Source organism: Tyto alba, unplaced genomic scaffold, assembly GCF_018691265.1.
Source record: "Tyto alba isolate M040663 unplaced genomic scaffold, T.alba_DEE_v4.0 Super-Scaffold_3, whole genome shotgun sequence".
In the NCBI taxonomy this organism is placed as follows: Eukaryota; Metazoa; Chordata; class Aves; order Strigiformes; family Tytonidae; genus Tyto; species Tyto alba.
The window spans coordinates 10,880,215-10,906,605 of record NW_024881304.1 but is presented as its reverse complement, the minus strand read 5'-3'; the positions used below and the strand labels follow the sequence as shown (position 1 = coordinate 10,906,605).

Below are 26,391 nucleotides of genomic sequence, written 5' to 3'. Positions count from 1 at the left end.
GCCAGACTTTGGTATTATTGAAGTGCTTCTTGCTGTCTTCCTTCTCCACTATTGATTTATATAAAATTTAAAATAAGAAGTAATTTTTATTTAAAAAAATATTTAGTGGGTACTATTTAATTAGAACACATTTCACCATTCTCCTCCCTACAAAGTACCAAGAACAGTTCTCAAATATATGTATGTTTTTCTTAAATGTATGCTGAACATGAACATGAGGAATTCAAGTATTTTGCTGAAATGGAGAGAGGGACACTTTAATCATTAATGGAAGGTTTGAACTAATAGTATTTGTGGGCTCCAACACCAGATTAGAAATGTAGCCCTGAACCACCCAAAGCAGAGATTTCTTACTAGGTACATTGACAGATGCATACAAATACAATTTCATTTGATGGTGATTTTTTTTTTTTTTTAAACCTGTCACTCCTTTTTGTAGTTTTATGTGCAGGAAGATATAGTCCTCCATAAGCTTGCATTATTAGTACTAAAATTTTGGGTTGTGAGTAATTATCTTGCCTTTTTTCCCTTTTTGACATTTGTGTCCAGCTCCCCTCTTTTTTTCTGAGCAATTGCTATTGTAGAATGGGAAAACTAAGGCTTAGTTTAAGAATGCCTGTACTTTTCATGCAATACCAGGTATATGTCATGATTACTTGTAAAGTACTTCAGGTCAGTGTTCTCAGAATATTTAAAACATGTATCATGCAGTTATTTTTATGGACTGAGAAATTCTTAAGGTCTCTTTCTACCGAAGATGAAAATTGTCTATTATTGTAGACACTTTTTATACATCAGTGAGTAGAGTACAGCTGCACTGACTTAAAATGGATTTGAAATTAAAGGTTCAGTTGTTATTTTTTTGGGGCAGGGTCATAGAAATTTTTCAGGGTATTTCTTGGTTAATTCTTTTTTAAAACTCCTTTAGAAGACTATGTTGAAACTGCTTGGCTATAATATGTGGGGATGTTTTGTTTTGTAGAATTAATACTACTGTATTACAGAAGTCTAACTTGAGAAAGATTTTACTTTTTTGAAGAGTAAACATCAATCCCCAGCATCAAACGTCCCAAGGAATCTTTCATCTTAGGTGGAAATTAATATAATATCCTACAACTGTTATCTTCAAATTATCATAGTAAAGGTATTAGTGTTATGAAGGTTCATGTGCACAGTGAAATGTTATCAACATTTGCAGGAGAGTAACTCATGCCTTCTTCAGTCAGCTCTTCCTCTGACCATTTCCTTTCCCTTCTCTAAAGTCTCTAAATTCCCTCTTTCTCCCCCAAAAAGTTTCAGAGAAGCTGAAATGATTATTCAGTCCTTGTGTTCATATGTTGCATTGTAAAATGTGGTCATCTTAGTTCATGTTACATATTTTCAGATGAATGCTTTTAGAGCTTCTTAAACACTTCATTAAGTTTGAATTGCATTTATCTGAAAATAGGCCCGTGGAAACAAGGTAAAAAACAGGCATGAGTCAAATCTCTTTCAAAAGAGGTGAGACTTGCTTTCCAGTTTAATTAAAAAAGAAGCATGTCAGACAAGCTGCCATCCCTGTCTCAGTATTCCCTTAAATCTGAAGTTCTTGTAGACTATGGTAATGTCTTAAGTAATGTGGTAACTAACACCTATTGATAACTCCTTGAAGAGTTACTTTTTTTTCAGCTCTGATTAGTGCTGCTTACCAATGGACATTTAGATTTGTTAAAATCTAATTTTTGGACTGTTTGAGCGACAGGGACCATAATAAAAGAGATCTCATACTTTTCCTCTCAGGAACGTTGCTGTTCATCTTCCAGAAGTATTGAGCTAGTTTAGGTGTTGCTGTGCTCTGAAGCTGGTGTGCTGTCTGCTGGCTCAGTGGTTAGCTAACAAGCTGGACTGCAGGTGTTCTGCTAGGAGAAAATAATGGTACAAGTCACCTAGTTCTTTGATTCTAGCCTCTTTCTAGCAAAATACGCCCGCTTCCTTCTCCAGCTGCAAGTGTAATAGCTTCAGTAAGGAAATTCTTGCTCACTATTTCCAGGCCTGGCTCCCTATGTCACAGTTTTGTTTTCTGCTCCCTTTGGGTTAAACTCATAAGTGCTTTTTGGCCTTTTAAATTTTTTTCCTTCTGACACCCCCACAAAGCTGGGGTAGTGGGTGGGATGTTAACTCAGTGAAATTTATGCTTTATAAAAACACTTCTGCCACTTAAGGCTTGATAGTTTTCCAAAAGTAACTAATAGCATAGGGCTTCAAGAATGATCCAGTGACTTGGTAAGGAGCTTCTGCTGTTTCAGCTATATGGGTATGTTAAGGATCTTAAGCTCTTATACCATTTAGCCAAAAAAGGTGTTTTAGTAAACTAATATAAAAATTATCATGTAAATGTCAGCAAACTACATGAGCTACTTCCACAGCCTAGCTAGTAACTTTTTGTGCTGTAGTACTGCAGAATAAAAACAAAGCAGCCACCGTCTTCAGATGTGCTCAGGACTGTTCAGGTAATTGGTCTATTTTTGGAAAAAGCATCAGTACCTTTTATAAAGATATATGGAGAAATATAGGGAAAATGGTAATTTCAATAATTTATATTTTTTAAAAAATTATATTAAGAAGGAGGTAATCCATAATATTTTTGCAGAGATAAAGATCTAAAATTTTATTTCAGATACAACTTACATTAAAAGCGTTTCATTCAAGGTGGTCTTCATCGTTTTTATTGAGCGCTTAGACTGACATACCTTGTCTATTGTTACTGCTAAATTAAATTTCATTTTGACAGCTGACCACCATGTCACTCTTCCAGGGACTATTTTGTTCTTGGAGTGAATGTGACATAAGGAAAATGGTTATCTTTGAATATTATTCCTCGTAGATTTTTTTTGTTCTTACAAATGTGCTTTAACAGGCTTCAGGATTCTTGGGAAGAGTGCTTTTTTCATTATCTTCACAACTTTCACACTGAAAAAAATGTCAGGTGTTGAAAGCATAGATTTTCCTTGATTAATGTAGCCTTTGAGATTCTCAGCTTCTTGGCAGCATGTCCCTAAAGAGTCTTGCCTTTTTTCTTTTCTTTCTTTCCCCCTCCAAGATAGAGGAATAAACAGGTATATACTTCCCAGGGTAAAGAGATGCTTGAAAACAACAAGGGGAACTATTTTTAAATCTAAGGGTAAGGCTAAAGTTGTTCCTGTCCCTACCCCCCATTCCCCTTCACTCACACATTTTAATGGAATGTTTCCTTGTTAACAGAAAAACCAGATTGTTTAAAATACAGATATATCAGGGAAGTAGGATGACTCCTGTATGTGTAGAGCATTGTCACAGGAGGAGGTTCTTGAAACATGAAGAAAAGCTGAGGTGTACTGCTGCTAAAAAGTTGAGTAAAATGACTGTGAGGTAGTCTAATTTTACAGATTTAAGGCATACCCGATCTGTGAAGACAATGTGACACAATTACAGAAACTTGATTTAGTGTAACAACAGTTGAGTCTCCATTTATGCACTCTGTATTTCAAATTGTTGCCTGTAGACCTTTGCATTTAGAACGGCTTTAAAAAGTGAACCAAACTCCACTGATTCAAAAGCATGCTATTTTGCTTTAAATTAGGAAGTAAAATCTAGTAGCTACTCTTCTTCCATTCACAACATGAATATCATCAAGTAAACGACTGAAGATAGCGTGCATGATCTTTTTTTAACTGTATTTAGTTTGTGAAAGATGCTTCAAGTTCTAGTTTTCACTTTATGTGCTTGATTGTAGGAATGCCCAATGTTAAGCAAATGTGTGTATGTAAAAGTACTTGCAAGTAAAATGTGCTATATTTGATCTGCTTGTTTAAAAACATGCAATAGTATTTAGTCTGTGAGCTGTAGGTATGAAAAATTCCATGTTAGGTGATTTGTGTGTAATGCTGATGAGGAAATGTGAGCACTTGGAAAAGTATTTCATAAGCTGTGTGAGCTGATGTGGTTTCTGTTGCGCTGATAGTGATATGTTTAGTAAACATGACTAAGAATTTAATTGTATAGGGCACTGATTTTAATTAGCCAATAAATTTGTCCTGATAGTGTCTTCCTTCATAAGTACAAAGATGCTATTTATATATCTGATCCTGAGTTTCCTTCCAGCTTCCTTGTCCCTGAAAGATAAATTGTTCTGTCATACTTTTAATGCAGAATTAATCTTGCTTCAAGATTTCTTTGGTACTTAGCAGGTTAGCAACTGTGTTGGAGCCTAGGCCTGAATTTAGACCTTCCTTGTGGGGGCTATTGCTGTGTACAGACTTGCAGAGAGCAGATGTTATCAGTACCAAATTAGATACAACGTCTATTTTCTTGAGTCTCTTTTCAAACCAGTCTCATCTTTGTATGGAGAGAAGCTTTCAGATTAAAGGCTTTGAATAAATTTGCTGTATTTGGATTAGGATTTCAGTTACAGAGAACTAAGATAATGGTTAGGGGTATCTGCTTGACTGCTTCAGACTGATCTTAACCAGGTTTGAACAAAATCTCATTCCCCTTCAGTACTGCCCAATTCACAAATGGACAGATGACATGTCTGAGAAGCAGATGCCTCACAGATATCTTTCTTTGGAGATAATTTTTTGGCAATTATTAGTCCTTGGGCAAGAGAGACAGAACACTGGAACAGGGTGGGTTTCTGATGGCTGGCTGATGTTTTGTGTGACACTGATGACTGATACAAGGAGAGTGGTACGATGGCACATCTTTAAGCTGACTTTTCCCTTCTTCCTCATAGATAGCTGTGTTCTGCTACTGGGTAGGCAGTGAGCCTCTCACAGAAACCTGTGCTGCGATCCCAGCAGGGGTTTTGTGGGAACAAATGTGGTCCTGCCGCGCTCAGCAGCGGTGTGGGTGGTGGTCCTATTGTAGGGCTGAACTGAAAGATAAAGTTTAAAGAAGGAAGCTGTCCTTTCTCATGATACTGTTCAGGCTCTGTGTAGAATACAATTATCACTGTTTTGATCTTTCAGATGATTTAGTTTTATGCTTTTAAAACCTTTTGTCAGTCAAGTATATTCATGCTTGATTTTGATTTGCCTTATTACTGTCTGTGTAGACTAAACGAGGACCATTACTTTTACTATTACAATCAGCAGTGCAACTGCAGAGGAGAAAGCCACAGCTATAGGGTACACATTAAAGAAATGTTTCTTGGTTTGATGTTCAACTTGTCAATTCCTTTTTTCTCATTGGGTCAAAATCTTCCTTTGTTCCTTTGAACATATCAGGAATTAGGCTACATAGAATTGACACTTGCTGCTGAACGTGGGGGTACCTAACTGCAGCTGTCCCTGGAGTAGAACTCACCAATGACATGAATAAATGAGGAGGCTTTTCATATCTGTGAGAAGCTTACAAAGCAGCTTGCACTCTCTGACAATTGATGCTTAATTGGTTGAGATTTAAAGAACCTTAAGACAACATTTATTCATACCTTTTTCCCCCAGCTTTTCATATTTCTTACTGAGAACTTTGTAGTATCAATACACCAATGTTTTGAAATATAAATAGATCTGTAAGAAAATCTGTGTTCTTCATTAAGAACATTATATATATAATACATATGTGTGTGTATATATATGTGAAAATAGATCTAAAAAGAGGTTTGTGTGTGTGTATATATATGTAAGAAAAGGTTTCTTTAAACAACTCTTATCACGAGGTTTTGGAAGGAGCAGTTTGGGGCTTTGAGTCTAACTGAACTGTAGAATTCAGAGGCTATTATTTATAGTCACAACTGCCATTATTTTAAAATAATTCCCCCCTTTCAGGATATGTATATCAATTTTTTGTAGCTAGAATGATGTTATTGTCCTTGTCTTTTTCCCCATACCTTGTTAGAGACAGATTTATTTTGTTTGCAGGTATTCTCAGATGATTCCATTTCCTCTCTCCAGAGCCTTATAGGGGGAAGAACCTCATTGGGAACAGGACAGTCTGTGTGGTCTGTGTGCACTAGTGAGTGCTTAATTCACCTCAGGATGTACATAAAAATTTGACCAACGATTTCCTCTGTTGATAAGGTTTCATCATAGACAACTGCTTCTAAGTGTAAGAGAGTGTAAAAGGACAGGCAAAGATTGTATTCAGAGCCTCTGTACACTAGTAGGTGACTATGAAAATTAGTAGGCTTTAGAGTAGTTTAAGCAAGGTTTTACTCATATCTCAAGTTATTGCAGCTATTGACAGTCAAGTAAGTTTTTTACCAAACAGTTCTAGGAAATCAAAAGGTATTTTAAGAGCTGGTATGTAAAATATCAGCTATGAAATTTGAATAACTATGCATTTCACAAGCTGCATTTCTCAAGCTTTGTGGAAGGTTGTTGTGGCTGATGGATAGGTTCTCTCTTAGCAGAGGATGTTATAAACCCTCCTCTCTTGATCCCATTCCAGTGTTGGGTAGTACGAACATAACTAATTTATCATCTCTCTACAGATTTCCAGTAATCTGTTATTAATGCTTGTATTCAAGTAAATATAACTAAAGCTGACAGATGTAAAAACTGTTGCATTCACATCCCAATGATGCAGTGAGGTGTTAAAAAAACGGCTAGGAACTGTAAAGTATAGCCTTTCACGAAACCTAATGACAGTGTCTAACTTCATGATGAAAACACATTATTGTGAATGTCAGTGCACAGAGAATTGTTTAGACAGACTGCAATGACGATTGCTAAAGAAATATCAAAAGCAATAAAATATAGAACAACAGTCTTCCATTGGTTTTGTTAAGATTCAAATATGTTATCACTTTTGTAGTATAATTTCATACAAAGAATCGTATTCAGTGTGACAGGTGATTCTTTAAAAGGTAAAAAGGTTTAACTTCTGCTTTTAATATTTTAAACAGTTAATATGGATGCTGGCATATATTTTTTTTCTCTAAAACCCAATATTATGGCAATTTGAAATGGAAGAAACTTTTAATTAGTTAAACTGTTCTTTTTTTTTTTTTTGTGGTTGGAGCTTTGACGGTCCACTTCATTTTCATTAGTAATTAGAAGTTACACTTCTGAACAGAATTGATTTGGACAGTAATCATACTTAGGGGAAACACTTTATTAAAGGGAGCATCTGGTTGTATCCTTTTTGTTTCTGCAAATCAAGCCAACTGAAAGAGGCTACTTTCTGTTGATCACAATAAAAAGGGTTTCCACTTGTGAAAATTGAATGTTTCTTCAGGATTGTTTCTGTATTTCATTTAAGATATATTTAAGTATTGTTTAACTAATAAATTACAATACTTTGTGGAATAATTGTATTTATAGAAAGGAGACGGTCCTATCCTTTTAAAATAATAGGTCACTATGTACATGAGTTAGAAAAATGCTTTGAGTTCCCTTGAAGTTGAAAATAAATAGCAAATCTTTGATCTCATTCATCTAAATTATAACTTTCCTAGCAAATCTTAATTTGGGGTTAGTAAGGTGGAGTCATGCAAGCTGCACTACTTAAGGCTCCTACAATAGAAGGAAGCATTGAGGACGTCTTGTTTACATGTACTCTGTCTAATCAATGACTTTCCCGAAGCCTGGAATAGAAGGCTTTGCAGAACTGTCTGCTACGGTGGGTGTTTAGAGACAAGACCACAAGCAGTGTCCTGTGGATGTGTGCAGTAATGCTGGCTGTTTTGGGGTAACCTTTAGATTGTTGTTATCTGCTGTTTTGGCAAGAGGCAGTTGTCCTATTATTGGTGTCTCTCCTTGGTTAAGCAGCAGTGTTCATTCAAAAAGAGAAAGTAGAAATCTAAGATCAAACTGACTGCTCAGAATATAATAGATTTGTCCTGAATATAGTTATACGAGAAATAGGCAATGTTTGCTACCCATTTGTAAAATCTTGATAAACGATAGTCTTGACAAAAGGTAGACTCTTGACAAGTCTTTCCTGTCTTGGTTCCATATGGTACACCCTGTCCTTTCTGAATGAGTTAGGTTATGATTAAAGCAAATGCAAGTACTACATTATTAATTTGTCTGTTCTGCTGTGGAAAATTAATTACTTGACTAATAAGCAAAAAATATTGTAGGATGCCAGCTTTTACATAAAATTTGTGAGTTTTTTTAAAAAAACTTGCTTTTAACACTTTCATTAAGTGATAGGTTTTTGGTGGGAATGGAGGGAAACTAAAAAGAACTTTGAGCCAGTCAAATTTCATTCTCTTAAGAAGTTAAAACAATGTAATTGTGGATTGACTTTTTGTGACACTGTTATCAGAGTGGAGTTGATTTAAGCTTTTGCTATGTTGCGTCTGTGGAGAGACAGAGATGGCTCAAGAGAATATAAAGAATCTACTATTTTATCAGTTACTTCCCTTTTCAGTGAAAGTGCTAGTTGGTTCCCTTGGCTGCCTGAATACAGATGCAGAGAACAAGAAGAGATAGTACCAGAAAAAGAATTTGTATATAGGACTTCATCTAGTGAAATACAGAAAAATACCCCATCCCTTTCCCCGCTCCTGAAAAAACAAAAACAAAATAATGAAAGCTAAATAACAATAGAATCTCAAAAAATCAGGTATTTGGTGATATTTTACATTGTTTATGTTGTGTGCTGCCAACAAACTAGGATGACTTTTTTAAATGTTAAACTTTTATAACTGATTCACGCACAGTACTTTGTTCTGTCATTTTGAATTTCTGTTCTGTCATTTTGAATTTCTATTCATATCTTCAGTTCAGTGAGCCCTTTCTAGTGTTATCAAACATGACTCAGTACTGGGAAATACTGCAAGAATATTAAATTTGAGGTAGTTGGTTTTATTTTCAAGTTTCACTTAATGATAGGAAACATCACTCCTACATAGAACTGTTGTTTTGTATTACTTCTATTTGTATTTGTACTTCTATTTTGTATTACTTCTATGTGTATTACTTCTATTATATATTCTATGATAAACATAAATAATAAAACACCTGAAGTCCAGTCTATCTGAATGCTGCTGATGAAGTCATCTTCTGTTCTCTCTCTCTTCTCCCTCCTTTCCTCCTCCTCTTTGCTTTATCTCAATACCTCATTTTTGTTCCAATCAGTTTTGCATTGCAACAAGGTCAAACTCCTTATTCTTGCTTTTGGGACTGAACTGTGTATGTTCATACACTGAACTGTGTATGCGCTCTCTCCATTTATGATCATAGGTTTTTCTCATGTTCTCCAAAGCCTACTTTTCCTACAGAGGCTGGAAAAGAGTTCTGAAGCTAAGTCAAATACAGATGTGAGAGAAGTGGTCAGAAAGAGATGCTTTAAAAAATACAAGTTCTGTGTGTGGCAAAAATAATCTGCTAACAGAATGGGGTATGTATTTTTTTGTTTATTCCAGATGAACAGGGTCTACAGAACAAAGGATAATAAGGGAAGAGGAAGGCTGAGGTCATCATATCACCTCTGCTCTCCCATTTAAAAGTAGTGGTGACCTCTAATTCTTCCTGGTTTAGATAAACATTAACTGTTCTCTCCATTGAATGAGGGCATCCACTTCACTTCCAATTTACATTGATCAGGGACTACATAATAAATGCATGAAGATTAATACTGAAACAAGGACTAGGGAGATGGTAGATTTTATCTGATGGCTATATTGGCCTACCTATTTAAATGCTGGTACTTGACTTGTGAGGTGTTATTTCAGCATTAAAGGTATATTTGAATAAAAAGGAAGTATTTGTCTCTAAACCTATTACATGGACAACTTCAGCTAAACAACAGAACACTACAACCTCCATCAGCACTTTTGTGCTTCCTCTGAATATTTTAATGCTTGTGTCCTATTTTTTAGGTTTCATGCATGAGTATGACCCTTAATATCCAAAATACTTTGTTTATATTCAAAATCATGGTCTTCATTGACACTTTTTCTTCTGACTTTCAACTGGTAGCAGAAGGTTCATCATAAATACCAAGCTGTGGTTTTGCTCTGTTACTTTTAAAAACCTTTCTCATTCTCATATTTTATATTTGTATTTAAAAAATACAGCCAAACAACAACAACAACAAACTCTGTCTCTTAGTGATAAGGTCAGAAATGATTGCTATCACACAAAGGAAGAGCTTGAATTCTGTTGAAGGAAGCCAGAGAAAGGGCTTGCATTCTGAGAGAACAGATTATGCCTTTAAAGAGACAGTGAGGGAGACTTGCTAAGTTTTTCAGGATCAAAGAAAAGGTTTTTACAGATAGACATGGTGGAAGTGTAGACAGCCAGGCAAAGGGAAGCTGTAGAAAATGAAAGAGGGATAACTGGAAGCAATACGTAGTAAGTAATGTGGAGGAAGTTTTAGGCTATGGGAAGCTACAGAAGAAATGCATTTGATGTAGGAACAGAGTGCAGGGATGTGAACACACTGATATAATACTTTGCACTTGCATTCATCATTGGACCTGTAATCACTAAAAAATCAAAACTTTATGTAAAGAAAAAATGTTCAGATATCTTTTCTATAGTTAATAGCATGTCTGGTCAGTGAGCTGCCAAATATATGCTAAGATTAGTATTCCCACTGTGATTTCTTTTTCCATAATGGGAAGTGCATGAATGGCACTCAAAGACTGCTTGTCATCTTTTAAAGCATGTATTGTTTTTCTCATTGACAAATATGGCCTTTGGCATTCACAACTTGTGCTTCTCATAAATGCAATTCATTGGCAGAGTTAAATGTTTTGATGTTTGTAAGAGGAAGGATTGTATCAGGCAAACTAAATTGAAGAATTATTTGAGCACAGGATACTATAGACTTTCGGTAATGCAAACAGTTTCCTAGACATTAACTTTATTTTGTGCTTTATTCTACATGACCTTCCTGCTTAAGTTGTGATTAGAGTGTTAGTTCAAAGATACAGCTTATAGTGAAGCCTGCTCAGCATGATAGATGGAAGGCTAAAATGCAGCTCCTTGCCTCCAATAAGCAAAACAGAATTTGTTTGCTTTTAAACTGCAGTAACTGATATTAGTGACAAATTATTACACAGATCTAGGTACTTACAGACTATAGGAGATAAACTGTAAATAGATTATAGCTTTCTGAAAATGTGTTAAATTAATATGTGATAATGTCATAATATATTCCTCTGGAATTATCTAGAAGTCTGTGCTTTATTCTGTAATAATACCCAAGCAATAGCACCTACTGTTGTGGCTATTATTCACTGCTACTGACAGGTTAAGTCTCAGTTCTGAATGACTTCAAATCAAGTGTTGTGTATTTGTCATACTTAAGAATCTGTAGTTCTGGGGGTCTGCAAGCAACTTTTATCTTTAAAATGAATTTTGGCAAAATAAGCTTGCCCATAAAAGGTTAGATATCTGTTGTCATAAACTTGAGATGTGCATGCTGAAAATACCATTTTACATTTTTGGAATAATGCAGGAAGGGCAGTGGGAAATTGGGAGTTCCTTACTGTATATTGTATTTGTAGAGATTTTTATTCTCTTTTGTGATCATGAGTGAGGGAAGCAGAAGATATCCATGGGGATATTTTAGAGAGTTTATTTTTAATTAAAAATGGATATGCTTCTTACTTGGTTTAGTGTGTTTTTTTGAATCCTGTTAAATATTCTATATGAGATGTAAAACATTACCTTGAAAATAATCATTCAGTAGTCTAGGGGGAGATTGTTGTCCTTGAGGAGCTGTCTGCATAAAATAGGGGACTCTTAACTCTTTTTGGGATGAAACTCCAGTAGGGCAGAGAACATTATTTTTTATCTCAGGATTAGTAATAAAAAAATAACCAATGTTCTGTGTAAATGTTTTAACAGGTGAGAAGAAACAAACACTTTGTGTTAACTGTGATAGAAGTGATGATGCAAAAGAGTTTTTCCTTGATACCTCTGAGAGTTATGGAAGAGAAGGCACAGTCAGGTCTGTTCTAAGGAAAAGAACTGCAGCACAATGAGCAAGCATATGGGTGATCAAAACCAGTTGGAGACTAGGGAAGAGGAAAGACTGGAGGAAATACAAAGGAAGAGGGTGGGTAAGAGGAAGTGAGAGGTGTTAACTGGTAGAGGTGAACCGGATTGCTACAGAACAGGAGATGCTTGCTTTGATTAAAATGATTAGCAGTTGTTTACCTGGTAGCAGAGTTTAGTTTATAAAGCATACAAGGGTAAAGGCAAACTCCATTTTGAAGCAGTATTTTGCAGTGATACAATTCTGTAGTCAAAATGGCTTTGTAATTTTTTCATCAAAGACCTTTCATATTAGTATAGAATTGTAATCTAACAGTAACTAATGTGTATCACTTTTTGCAGCATGAAATAAAATCTTTTATGAAATAAGATACACTTTTAAATTTTAGTATTTGTTGCCTTGTTATGAAGTACACAAAGCATACACTATGATTGAATGTTGTGAGAGGCCATATAATTGGATTTATTTAGATGACTATCTGTAATATTAATGAATTAAATTTTGTATTGGAATATTGTTTTAGGTCTCACTCTGGGACTCCAATTTATTCTTTCTGTCTAATGGCAATTAAAGTTTTGGTGGTGGTCAACGTTAACCCACAAGCCCTTGGCTAAAATTTTTGCTTGTTTGTCGCTTTGTTTATGGGATCTTGCTGTCTTTTTATTCCAGTTTTCTTTTCGTTAATTACATCAGTGTCATAGTTTTCATGAGCTTGTATTGAATGAAGCTGTGTTCCCAATCATAGCACTACTTCAACTGAATCTATAACTTCTGTTAAAAGGTATGGTTTTGTGGGGTGTGATTAATATCTGTTCTTTCAGAATTGATTTGGCTTTACATTTGGTTGACAGGATTTAATTCTAAGTGTAAATTTGATTAAAAGATGGACTTATTATGGTTTTCAACGGAGATGAGATACAGCTTTGTGAAGAAAGCTTTGTAGAAAGCTTTCATTTTTTGAAAGATTTATAGGAACAAGGGGTTTAGTTTTGTCCAGTTACTAAAATCATGGGCATCATAGCTTTAAGAAAAACAAAATCAAACCAAAACCTTCTGCTGTACTTTCATTACTTGAAAAAAATATTTCTTTTGCTCTGCAGAGATTATTTCCTTGACTTGAGACACCTTGAGAAACAATCAGAAGTACTGGCATGATATGCATTAGGATTTAGCTTGTTAATGTTGGCATTGTTCCTTTTGTCTTTTGAATAAACAAGGTAGGTGAAGAAAGTCATATCTGTCTAACCTTCATGTACTTGGAATAGATAGGTCTTTCTCACTCTGTGATTTCCTCCATGGAGGATTCAGCAGCAGTTGGAAGAGTTGATAAAGTTGGGTGAGTACTGTGACCAAATTTTCCAGGAAGAGGAGTATAGGCTACTGAGGGTGTCCCAGAGAAAAGCATGCAAGTGATGCTTAGTTGTTGCCTGGAGGCAATTAATGTCTCTGCTTCTAGCCACCCTGCATCAGTATATATAGAATGATACATAACTGCTTAAGAGGGTAAAATGAGAGACAAACTCTGGGATGGAGTTTCAGCAGCTGAGCTGTTTTATACGAAGGCATGCTGTTTTCCAAATACATGTTTTTGTGGCATATATTTCAATAAAATGTAAAAGTCAGATTCTCAGCTGATAAGAGCTAGTTGATTTTCAATTATGCCTGCTATCCTCTCATTCACAGGGAGACTTCTGTCACGTTCCTCTACCCTTACAGTAAAGGAAAAGCAGCAAATCACAAAATGCTTCTTTATTCTAGCAGTAATGTTATTGCATTGCCTAGTGCATTTCTTAATTTTTCTGATATAATCTTATATTCTGTGTGTTCTTCTGGCCAGGTGATACAATGTAAGAAATAAATAATCCCCAAATTTTGGGAAATAAATTTTTCTGTAATGAAGAGGTGTGGATATATTGGTGTTCTGTAAAAGGCTTTCCTTCTTAGCTGTTGTGTGCAGTTTGTACTTGTATTTATAAACAAAATAATCTTACACTTCATGTTTATAGCAATTGCTATTTAGTCTTCCTTTGTTAAATCATACCTAGAAGTTTTATAGCTCCAAATGTGCAAAACCCTTAAGAATTTCAGAGAGGAAAAAACCCAAAGATATTTCATAAACTTTTCAAATCCTTCTCCTGTGAAATAGTGAAGTTTCACAGAAGTTTACTTTTCACAAGTTACATTTATATGTAGTGATACATAGGTGAGATACCATCGAAATAAGTGTCACAATTTCCTAAGCTTGGGAGAGGGGGTGAAAAGGGAAGAGGAGGAAAAATTTTCAACAGTTTAAGAATCTTTTAACTTAAAAATCGTTTTGTTTGAATTGGCTTAAAGCAGATGACCATGATTGTAGCAATTGTTCTAGAATGTAAAAAGTATTAGAATTTTTGCAAAGGTCTTTATTTTAAATAATCTTTCTTCTGCTCATGTTTCAATGGCATTATAAACATGAACATTGACTGATCAATCTTAAAAAGCTTTCAGATACAGAAAATGCCTGCAATGGCTTTAGCCTGGATGCTGCTCATGAATTTAATGTTCTTTAGCTGTCATTATTCATTTAGCTTTTGATTACTTTGTATATTGTTGTCATAAGGTACTGCATGATCATCTAATGTCACCTGCAAGAATACATTTATAGAGGAGTCGTTTTGTGTTTAGTTTATCACATGGAAAGCTAGTTGCAAGTAAGATACAAAATAAAAAAGTATAAACCAATACTCTTAAATTTCCATAACTGGTAATTTAGTAGAAAAAAAGCGAGTACAGTAAAAACAAAATTATATCTTCCCACTCCTTCTCCCCACCTCCATCCCCCAGCCCACCACCCCACTCCCCCCCCCCCCAAAAAAAAAAAAACAACTCAAAACCAATAAACAAGGAAAACCCCCAAACTCCACCTGTACTGCTGCTTTAAGGCATTTTATGTAGCCAAATGAATACCTTTTGGTGTTGGATTTCAGTTTAGCAGAAAATAGCACTGACCAACATCTTCTGTTGGTCTTGTCATAGGTACAATTCTTAACATTTGATGTGACAGGGAAGAAACTAAAAAATGAGCAATAATAGCCAGCAGTATGAATGAGAGTATTTCAAATAACTGTGCTGAAATTGTTTCACTTATCATATATCTTCAATATAGAATAGTTGCCTAATTTCTTTTGTTGTACTTAAAAAAACAAAAAAAAATCCTTGTGCCTTCTCAAAATCTCCAATGCTTTCTAAAATTCTCATTTACAACAGTTTTTAAATGACATTATTAAATCCCCAACTGTTATTGACACCAGTAAGACTGTAATGGCTATTGACTTCTGAAAGTGTATTTGAATTAAATATTAAATATTCTGGTTTAGAAGGACATTTATGGAGTGAAAAGAATACTCTGACTCCTTCCCTCCCTATAATTAATAATTTTGTCATGTGCCTTCTCTGTGCCTCTTCAGTAACCATGACTCACCTTAATACCAGTGTTTGACATTAGAAGCCTCTCCAGAGAGGAAGAAAATCATTCAGAAATGAGCTGGATAAAGGTTATTAAACCAAAGCTTAAAATTCTAGTCCTGCACATTTTCCTTTACCCCTAATTAAATGCCAAGAACAGCTATGTAGAATTTTCAGTATATACATATGCTGAATATACATTTACTGGTAGAAAAGTACATACAGGGAACAGAAACTTTATTTCTGGCAGTCACATTTTCTTGCTTATATACTTGGAATGCTGTTTTTCAGAAATGGGGAAGAAATCTTGGGGTTTGAGTGTCCTAAATCTACATGTTGAAGTATATATTTAATATGATTCTTTTCTTACCCTTTCTTGTATGACTCAGGTTTTCAGCTTAAGTTGTCATATTGACTTCAGTGGTACTATTTGTGTAAGTAAAAGCAAACTGCATGAGTAGAGTTTGTAACATTACTGCTTACAGATGTCTCATTTGTCATATCCCAGAGTGCTCTAGGGTGAACTTGAATATTGGTGTGAATGATACGTGGAACAGTGTATTAATTTTCTAAATGATAGAGACCTTTGAATTGTGGGGAAGAAAATCTTTGCACCCCAAAATTCTGTCTTACCTTAGGTTTTTATACTTCTAAATTTTCTACAAACTGTGTAGACTAGGAAAGAATTAATTTTTAATCAACAGAATGTAACGTGCTTAGTTACGTTCTCTTTACAGGTTAGGAGACACTGGCGTCTGCAAAGCAGTGATAATTTGCAGTGTTATCATTCTGACTTGCAGTGCATGACCCTGATGAGGTCAGGTCCTTTCAATTAGCAAGATGATGGTGTTAAATCCCGTGCTGTTATGCTCTTGTTGCCAGGCTCTGCTGCTGATTTACAGAATATTACATAAATTGGCTATTAAAGTCTAATTCCTTCAATAAAAATTTAACACAAACTTCTTTTTCTAATTTATAAAACTATCTGTGTCTCTAACCAGTTTTCTCAACTTTGTGCGTGTCAAATTAATACTTCATAAACGTATAAAAGATCTCTGGATCCTTAGTCTCTTGTGTTGGCTTTTTCAGTGAACTTTGCATAATACTTTATTAAATGATACTATTCTCATGAGTGGTAAACAGGTAATTCAACTCAGCTCAGTTTAGGTGCTATTTTTGATATTTAATGCTTACTGGAAAATTTCCAAATAATTGTAGCATGTCTAAAAGCTTTAGAATCCCCAAAGTGCTGTAAAACTGTGCTGGTACTTGTCCGGGATAATGACTCCTTTTTTTTCTTTCTTTTGAGAAAAAAACAAGCTACCTTGTAACAACCAAGGACTGATCAGTTAAATAGAGATCATCGTTTGCCGCTGCTCTTTGTCATTCTATAGTACTGTGATGATGGTGATGGAGGGGGGTGGGGAAGCGTTCCTTATTGAATTCTGAGAAGTGCTGATGGTTCTATGGTAAGTAGAACTATGTTTGCCAATGTGTGATTTCTTTTCCATCAACCACATAAAATCTCTGAATTTATGTTTTATTTTATAAATATAAGTTTTCTGTAAAATATCTGCTTTTTTCTAATGACACTTTTCAAAATTAAAAACAACAGAAAAATATGGCAAGCCCACATAATCACAAAATAAACAGTACCTGGTTCCACAAAGGCTCATCTCTGTAGCAAGGGCTGTGGCTACTGAGGATTGTTTATAGTCATGTCCCTACTAGACTTTTTGTCTGTGATCTTTGTCCTTGCATTTCACTTGAGTTTCTTGACTTCAGTCCTTCGCTGCCACTCCTTCACATTTCTGTTTCCTAAAGTTTGCTTGGTTGTCTCCCATGATTCCCACATCATCTTTGCCTCTGTTTTTTCTTTTATCTTGGTCTGTGTGTCTTTGGTCCCTGACCATCAAGACCTCCTGATGGTCTGTTGTTAATTAATTGTTTCTCTAAAAGGAAAAGAAGTCAGGAAGAAAGATTCTGCTTTGAATGGTGGAAAGGTTCTGTGAGAAAGTGGCATGCTATTTTGAAAAGAGTAATAAAACAAGTAAAAATAAAAGATCTGATGCACTGAATCTGTACCTAAAGGACCATTACTACAATAAAGATTAGTTCTTCCAGTCTCATAAGACATGGAAGAAGAAAGCAAAGTGACCAAAAAAGATATTCCTGAATATCTCTACGGTGAAATTTGGATGGGACTGAAGGGTTTAGTTAGCACTGCATGGAAAGGAAGAAGAAAGATGCAGATCATACGCTGAGTTCTTCATCACTGGGTGTTTAGCAAATTCATTTCATCCATTAAGTCAGAGGAAGCAGGAAGGAAGTTGGTAGTTTTGACACTTTTGTGACAGGTCAGAAGATCTGTGTTTAGTTTCATGTAGCTGATGCCTGTTCTGTGCATTAACAAGCTCTTGATCCAGAACAGGAAAAAAGTGATGAATTCATTTTACGAGTAGAATAAGATAAAACTGTCCTGACAGGGTTTATAGGATACCAAGTGCTACCAGTGTGCCTATCTCTCATTATGTAGAAGTGCTGCTGTTGTCAAGTTCTCTTTTCATAGATTAAGTGCGGGTATTATAACTACTTTGTTTGTTTGTTTGTTTTAAAGAGAGTATGACAGAAGAATGCACGGTGAATCAGGGCCAAGTATAAGATACAGCAAGTATAGGAGGAAATAGTTTCTATACATGTACTTCTGTACAACTACAAGTAATGAGTTTATTAATGATAAAATTTCTGCATTTGTTGAGATTGGTGACAGGCACAGATACTTAAAACAGGACCAAAGTTTTACTTTTTAAGGTTGACTTTCTGCAAAGTCCCCTTGAGTTTCTGTTCTGCAGCCATATCCTAGCTCTCATGTCCTGAAAACTGCATCAGATTTTAGGATCCCTTATCTGCCATAATATGACTTCCCATATCTCATTTCCTGTTGAAATGCTAATGCTGTCTGTGATGCCACCTTCTGTCCTGCACTTGCTTAATGCTATTCCTTTAGCCTAATCAATTATTCAGTTCAGGAGTTATCAGAAGAAAAGAATGTTAGAATTATTAGGAGTAAATCTATTTATTTGTAAGGCTACAGAGATCTGTTTCCCTTAATGCACTAGGAATTGAACAGACAACTTGGATTTGCACTCAGTTCCAAGCAACCCTCTCCAGTCACCGCCTAACTTGAAACCCCTGACATTTAACAGCTCTCAGGATGCTGCTTCCTGCACTTATTCTCATTATGTTCTTGGATTTTGCCCCACTTCATCATAATGTGATTTTGTTTCTTTAAAATACAAGGTTGAACATAGGTCCATAAACAGTAAGTCTACTTGGATCTGCTGACATCCACAAGAAATTGCCTGTATGTTAGTGGCATGGCTTCTTTAAACTCCTGAGGTGAAAATGTGAATTATGGGTGGTGACCTATATTGCTCTATGCAAACAGATATGTAATTACTCCTCCTTTGGTCCTGTGTGTGACCTCAGCTCTTACATCTACTAGGTTTAGTGAAACTCAAATTATTGTATAGAATTAAATTTCCTGGTAAGCACCTCTTGTGATTTCTGTCATGCTGCCCTTTATATTTAGGAGTGACTCCCCTTAAATGCATTTATAGCTACTGAATTATCTGTATTGAAACTTAAGCATATCTCTTTAATTGTGATGTCTCAAAGATCTTAACATTAGGTAGGCTTCAGGTTTGTTAATGCTACTGCATGTCTGCAACAGTGATGCTATTTGAAAGTTTCCTTTAAACATCTCATCTACCTTTTGCAGTCTCTTGATTGAGCTATCCTGCTTTCATCCATGTTTACAGGGAATTTGATAGCAGGTTTATGACCAGATTTGGTTTATGATACTGAAAATAATAATATGTCACCCTAAAGGCAAGTTTTAGCCAAAATGAGAATTTTCTAAATTGACAAAGCTTCTAATGGGAAGATTGTTTTCAAGAAACATAAGCAATGCTAGGAAAAAAAGTAGAGAATTATGAAAATCTGGATATTCTGGGTTTGCTTTTATGTTTGTTTTTCTTAGGCACAGTTTATAAAATATTTCTCATTTCTCAAAATTTATCTAGTATTTGACAATAACAAATTGAAATACCAAGGTTGAAATCATACTCATCTACTTAGAGAAGTCAGAACAAGAGACAGATATTGTGAAGGTATTCTGTATGTACATGCTTTTTTTGTTCGCATGTACATATAACTAGTACTATTTTTTTCTCCTTCATGGTTCAGTTTTCAATTAAATACCTCTTAAAACAGTTAGATAATCTGAGAAGAAACAAATATCAGGGGTCAAGTCTTGTTGGCTTCCCAGTTTGACATCTATGAATACAAAAATTAAAAGTTTTTCTTAAGTAAGTATACAGATTTTTGGTTTTAAATGTTTCTCTGTTTCTTCACTTTAAGAATATATCTATGTTTGTTTTCTTTTTATAAGCATATTTTAATCCTAATTTTTAAATCAAATCATCCCATTTCTTTTGAAGCACTTTACCCAAATGTAATTATGATGTTCCGCCCCTTGTGTCATTGCAGCATTGCTGCTGTTCTTTGTCTCCTAAAATTCATGTCATTTGCTTAAAATCAACTTTCACGGTGCACAAGAAATGAGGGCATCTGTCCTAAAACTTATTTATGCTATTTTTAGATATCCTTCATTTGAATATGTGTTTCTTTTCATATTGTTCTACTTTTTTTTTAGTCAAATGGTAAGAAAACAGCTGTACCGCAGTGTCTTTGCTATTGATACCTTAGGAGTGTTTATATTCAGTTAAAAGATGCAAAATAGAGAAATAACTTTTCACTGAAGTTGTATTTCATTTAGCCAATGTAAAAATTGAGAAAGGCTTTAATTCTGTAACTAGTATTCATATTAATGCACCCAGTTAGCTGTGTTCCAAACTTCTTTCTGATTTTGCCTTCAGAATGAGTGGCATATCTCCTTATATTTCTCTGCGTCCTACTGGATATTTGCTGGTTTACCAGAATATGCTTAATTGCAAACTAAGCCTATCAGGCATGCAATGAAGTAGAATTTTTCTTTTATTAAATCTTACCCTTTGATAATGTAAAAAAAACCCACCAAACAACTGTGATTATAAGACATGTATAAAGCAATTTTTTAATAGGATGGGTGAGAGGTCAAATAATGAAGTGTGAGAATGTGGAATAATTTTCAAAACCACTTTAATTCCATTAAATATGTACAACAAAGAGGAGGACAAGGGCTAGCATTTTATGCAGAATAAATGTGAAAGATTTTGTTTATAAATCTCTTGCAAAACATGGATGTCAGATGATGTATATGCTTAAAAATAAGGAAAAAACCCATAGTGTTTCTCTTCTAAGCTTCTCTAAGTGATTTTGAAGATGTTGGGAGAGAAGTCAAACAGGAAAATGCTGCGATTAGCCTTGAGGAGCATGTTGGGATAATAACTCCCACCTCGGCCCCGTGCTAATTGATGGTGTAGGTGGTAGTTAGTGGGGAAGAAGGTGGGAATTCTGCCATTGAGGCCTTTAATGTATAATGTAAACTACTTGATGTGTGTGGGCTTTCCATTCCCCTGCCTTCTCAGGCTCTGTTTGAGGTAGTTCTGTGCAGCTCACTTGGCTGGCTTTTAGGTTGCCCTTTCTCCAGCAGAGTTTTATAAACGAAGGGTTTACCAATCTTTCACAGGGTTTTATGGTAAAAATCAGTCTGTGTCCAAGGGTGTGTGAGGAGTTGATATGGAGTAACTAATATGCAGTGGTAGTAGTACCAGAATTTCTCTTCTATTTCTAAGTGTTCTTTATATTACTGGTCATGTGAGTAATGCTACTAATTTGCAGAGTCTTGCACAAGTAGACTGACTAGTCTGACAATTGTTTGAATTTCTCTGAGATAAAATTTAGTAACAGTACTTCTTCCCTGAAAATCTTACATGCAGTTTTCGGCAGGATTCCCTTCCACTACCGCTGAGTAGGCAGTGAATGTTTTGTCTTGGTGGTGAAACCAAAATGAATAAGGGTAAAAAGTTGATATATGTCAAATGATTTTTTTTTTTTCCTCTTATCTCCTCCAAACTTATCTACCCTCTGTGTTCCTAAACAGCAAAATGAAGTACCAGGTATTGAATATGTTTCAAACTTGCGAAGGTTATTCTGATTTTGGGAGCTAATCTTTTGTGATGTTTTTACTTATATAGTCCATGATATGCTTATTTTAGTAATTCTAAAATGTTTATATACTTTACATTAGCCTATCACTATTGACTTTTAAGTTATTTGTGTAATACAGTCTGAATTCCTCACCATTACTGGTATGGATTATCTATTGTGCGTACACACACGCACAGGTTTGTATTTTTATACTTGTGAGTGTTTCCATCTGTTTCTGACTCTTTCACATCCTTTTTGGAAGGTAATTTAGGAACATGCAGTTATCAGTATTGTAGACGACAATTTTTATAAATTCAAGAGTCCATACTAGTGCTGCTCTGTCAGAATCTGTTGATCTGTAAGAGAAATTAGTAGATTTAATTAGGTGAGTTGGAATGGGTATTAATTGAGAGAAGGAAGCATTCTGATGCATGATTGATGCTAATGGAGATGTTACCAGTACAGTTTTTGCCCAAATGTTTCCTGTCTAGACAAGCCTGGTGGATGCGTTGTTGTTTGAGTAGTGAGGGTAAGAACTGGTGGTCTGCGGGGTCATTGATTATCTGCAGCTGGCCAGGACATTGCAGCCATTCATTTTGTCATGCTTGTTTTATATGCTTCTGTAACTTATTTATGACCTGGTTGGTTGTAGGTTTGACTGTTTCAAATCTGTTTTAGCCTATCCCATCCTCTGTTTTAGGGAGAGGGGAGGAAAGTTCATGATAACAGATAGTCAAAGCATAAATAGTGTCATGGCCCACTGGAAACACCTGGTTCTTAAGTCTCATAAAGAGCTTTCAGTTCCCTTGATATAGTCTTGATTCTTAGTCTGGAATTTAGTTATTTAAGAGTCTGACTTTTATCTCAAATCTCTATGAGGTGAGATTTGTTGGAAAGTGTGCGAAGCTTGAATTTCAGTCAGAAGTCTCCATATATAGAACTCACTCCTTTTCATGCTCAACTACAAAGCCAACATCTAGAAACGTTTTGGAGACAACTAATTTGTGTAATCCTTTAAGTCATGTTTTGAATCTGAGTTTTTAAGAATTAATGTTGTTACAAATTTATTGTCATTACTGCTATATAAATACCTGGAAAAATACTTTCTTTATTTCTTGTCTTATCCCAGACGTTTTCTGAATATAATTAAATTCACTGTATGTTATATATCTTCCACAGGTCAAGTGCAAATAGTTCCCATACTTGCTTTTATAATATGGATTATGACATACAAGAGTGCATAAGTTTTACATTTGACCAGTAACTTAGTAACCAGCACTCAATCATTTTCATAAATAAAAGTCTCTCCTTTAAAAAAAGTCTTATCAAATACAATGTGTATTGTGCATTGAGTACTTGTCTCCACTCCTAGGATGGCAGTACTAGTGGTAAACTGATAGATATTCTGGACGAGGTACAGAGTCAGATTGATATAATTAGTGTATAGTTGCCCTGAGCTTTTTTGCAAAGAAAACTTGTACTAATGAAGGTCTGTTCTTGTCATGTAGAGAACATTTCAGTTTTCAAACAGTTTTCACTCACTTAATCTTTTTAAAAATGATTTTAAAAAATATTTTTTAGCTATTATTGTTGAAAAGGTGCCGAAGTGTCCTTTATGAAGCCGTTTGCAAATACCTTTCAATGAATCTGCCAGCAGGGTATAAATAGCAGTGCAGCTGGTGGTCTTTCTATCCCCTTCAAGGCTACTATTGCTATTTCAGTTATAATAGTCTTAAACAACAACATTCTGTTTCGCAATTCAAGCTTTCCATCTTACAGTGCAATAATCTTCAATTTTGATATAAAGCTGTAGGGTTCCATTAAAACTAGTTATTGTGGCTGTTTACTTAAATCCAGGCTTGGTAAAGCAGAAAATTAATTCAGTTCCTAAACCAATTAAATATCTACCAACCTGTCTCGTTTTATCAGTGAGCACCTGAGAGATTTGGTAGTTTTAGGAATTTTCCTCCATTACTGGAGCAGATCAGTGGTGTTCAAGCAACTTCGTGTTGGAATGGGGATGTAGGTAGATTCCTTCCTATGCGAGGCAATAGGGATGGGGGCTGGCCATGAAGCCACTGATTATAAGACCTATCTTTCATTATAATACTAGTAAAACCAAGCTGCAGTGGTGTATAGTATGCACGGAGACCTCTCTCCTACTTGACTTAAAGCACTTCGGTAATTTTTAGAAGAGGAACTTTTTCATTTCTTGTAATGGGAATTTTTAGCATTTTCTCTTAGCTTTTTCTGTACTTACCTGTTGTACATTTGCCTGATTTCTAGGAAGAGATTGTAAATTATCCTTATAGACGGTACACAGAAATGAGCATTATGCATTGCTTTGGGCCAATTTTTAACATATATAACTATACTGAGTTTAGGAATCACAGTTTAGTAGTGGGAAGATGTTCCTTTTCTATCTATCAGAGGGTTTGAAAGTATTCTTTGTTTCATTTGGTAGTAGTTATTCATAGTAGGAAAGATATATATGGCAGACTTTTCTTCTGCTGGTATATTAACAAAAACTAGAAGTCAATGGCAAATATTGACCAATATTTATGATTATGACCAGGGCCAAAAAACACCTCCAAAAATACAAACCTAAACTGTGGCTGTTGGTGTAACATTGTTACTGCAATAAAAGGGGTGGAATGTTTGCTTTTGTTAGATGGACAGTCAAGTAACTGAGAAATGATGAACTAAAAAAGGAATTTCTTCAAATATTTTTTTGAGCATCATTTATGGAATATCTTCCATTAAAATTGTGTTACTACTGCAATTTGTTGGCTTATTTCATATCTGTGATGTTCCTCTCTATTTTCCACAGTCTTTATTGTGAAATATTCTCTAAAAATAACAATGAAGAAAATCCCATGTTTAATCCTGAGTAAAATCATAGTAAATTAAATTTTAAAAATGGGGAATATTGACTCTAGAAATACATGCAATCTATAAAATCACATAAACTGAATTTGATATTGCCTTTTATGTCAATCTCTCCTCAGTAACAGGGGATCTAAATACCCAGGGCTGTTTTGTACTCAGAGGTTATATTTGTGGGAGATATATCCAGGGGAGCTTCGCAGCCAGGCAGGATTCTGAGAAAGAGAGCTCAGTGCTGTGAGCTGCTGGAGAAATAAGTCTTACTGAAGTCTGTGGGAACAGAAGCACTTTATCATGTGATGGTTCAGTTTTTGAGGTGAAGATGATTCTGAAAACTTCTTGGATCATGGTCTCTTTAACAGCAGACCAGACAAAAATACAGTGCAAGCACGTGGTTTTGAATACATAGTAGCATTAGAGTTCAATAAGAAAAAGCTGGTTCTTAAAAAAATAATGTTAAAGCTTTAGATTTATATTGTATGTCTTGTCAAGCTGTATTGAATATGGTGTTTCATGTTTTACAGATTAATCATACAAAAAGAATCTCTTAAGAAGTCAAGCTCCAAGGAACCAGTAGGTGAAAATGGATATTTTTGATGTTCTTGTTATTTACTTGTTTCTGAGTATTTAGCCTGGTTGGTGTCAACTTTCAGGTTCTACTCTGGAAGAAAGGAGGTGAAAAGGAGGTATTTTAAAGAAAAGAAATATCTGAAAAACTTTGGCTATTCAGCATTTAAGAAAAGTACCAAATATTACATTCTTCCTGAACAGTTGAGTACAATGCAAATCCTGCAATGTTGTTAAGTGTTTTTGAAGTCCTTGTGAAGATAATGCTAAAAATAGGCTGAACTGGTTTTTTCCTTCATATTTGTCTTTATCACTCAAATAAGTCACTGTAAAGTATCTATCAGTGTACTGTCTCATGAGAGTTTAATGATGACTTTCATTCAGCATAAGCTGTCAGTAGGTCAGAGATGCCTCATATCTTGGATGGAGTTATGAAATTTCCTGAGTTTATTACCCTATTAAAATTCATTTTAAATGTCAAAGTTTCTAATTTGTACAAAGAAATTTAATTTAGTAGCATCTTCAAAGTAACACATAATTTTCTCCTTGAGTATCAGGTGAAGTATCCAGATAAAAATATAAGACCTTTGCAGCATATTATATTCAATTATTTCTGTGTTTTAACTTTAGATAGTGTGCAGAGGTGGATATAAGAAATAATAATTTAGTAGTCTTTTATGACTTGCCTTTTACGTTAAAAACAGTTTGCAGAAAATGTCTACGTAACTTTAACCAAAAATACTAATTATTTAAAACAAGAAAAAGCCAATATTCTCAGCAGCGCTCACCTACCATTTTTTCCATAGAAAAATCTGTGCTTTACTATCTCCTGAATGACTTGTTGTTTGCTTTGACCCAGTTTGTACTCTGTTCTGTAATGTTCATTTAATTTTTCAGTCTTCCAAAGTTCTGGCCTGTTTGTGCTAGATTTTGGCCTCTGTGCTAGTGTACTGCATATTACTTCATCTTCTTATTGTATTGTTTTCCTAGTCAGGTTCCTCCAGCTTCCACTACTGAATGAATGTTTTACAGCAGGTAGAGTTTTAGAGAGCAAATAGATGGCAGGGCAAGATGGTAGCCCAAGTCTAAAATTGTCCAGATGAGCAGGAAGGTTTTCAGATAATGATCAAAGGAAGTGTTTTTCTGAGCCCTTTCAGTGTGATTCTGTGTTCGAAGCTGGACCCAAAAATGTCCTGTCATCTGCATGTAAAACCCAAAGCTAGAACCTTGATTAATAGATTTTTCTTGTTAATAAATAAATGTGTCATTAATGATATCAGATAACATAGGTATTGATTTTTTGCTCTCTGATTAATTCCTTGTGTAGGAATATGAGATTAACAATGGAGGACAAAAGGCATAATAAATTAGTTTAGTGATAAGGACTGAGGGAAAGTAATCAGGAAGTAGCTTGCTGGTTTG

The 26,391-nt window shown here is 35.0% G+C and overlaps 1 protein-coding gene across 7 annotated transcripts in view; it reads left to right on the top strand.

Annotated features, from left to right (window-relative positions):
* Positions 1–26,391, top strand: part of FHIT (fragile histidine triad diadenosine triphosphatase) — a 620,021-nt gene that overhangs the window by 62,218 nt on the left and 531,412 nt on the right. For 3 of the 7 annotated variants that reach the window (XM_042799725.1, XM_042799726.1, XM_042799730.1), the window contains one exon: positions 24,927–24,979. The exons of 2 other annotated variants lie outside the window; for them this stretch is intronic. In XM_042799725.1, coding sequence (XP_042655659.1) covers positions 24,927–24,979 — 53 coding nt within the window. The remainder of the gene's footprint in view (positions 1–24,926; positions 24,980–26,391) is intronic. 2 more of the 7 variants (XM_042799728.1, XM_042799727.1) reach the window with 1 other exon arrangement.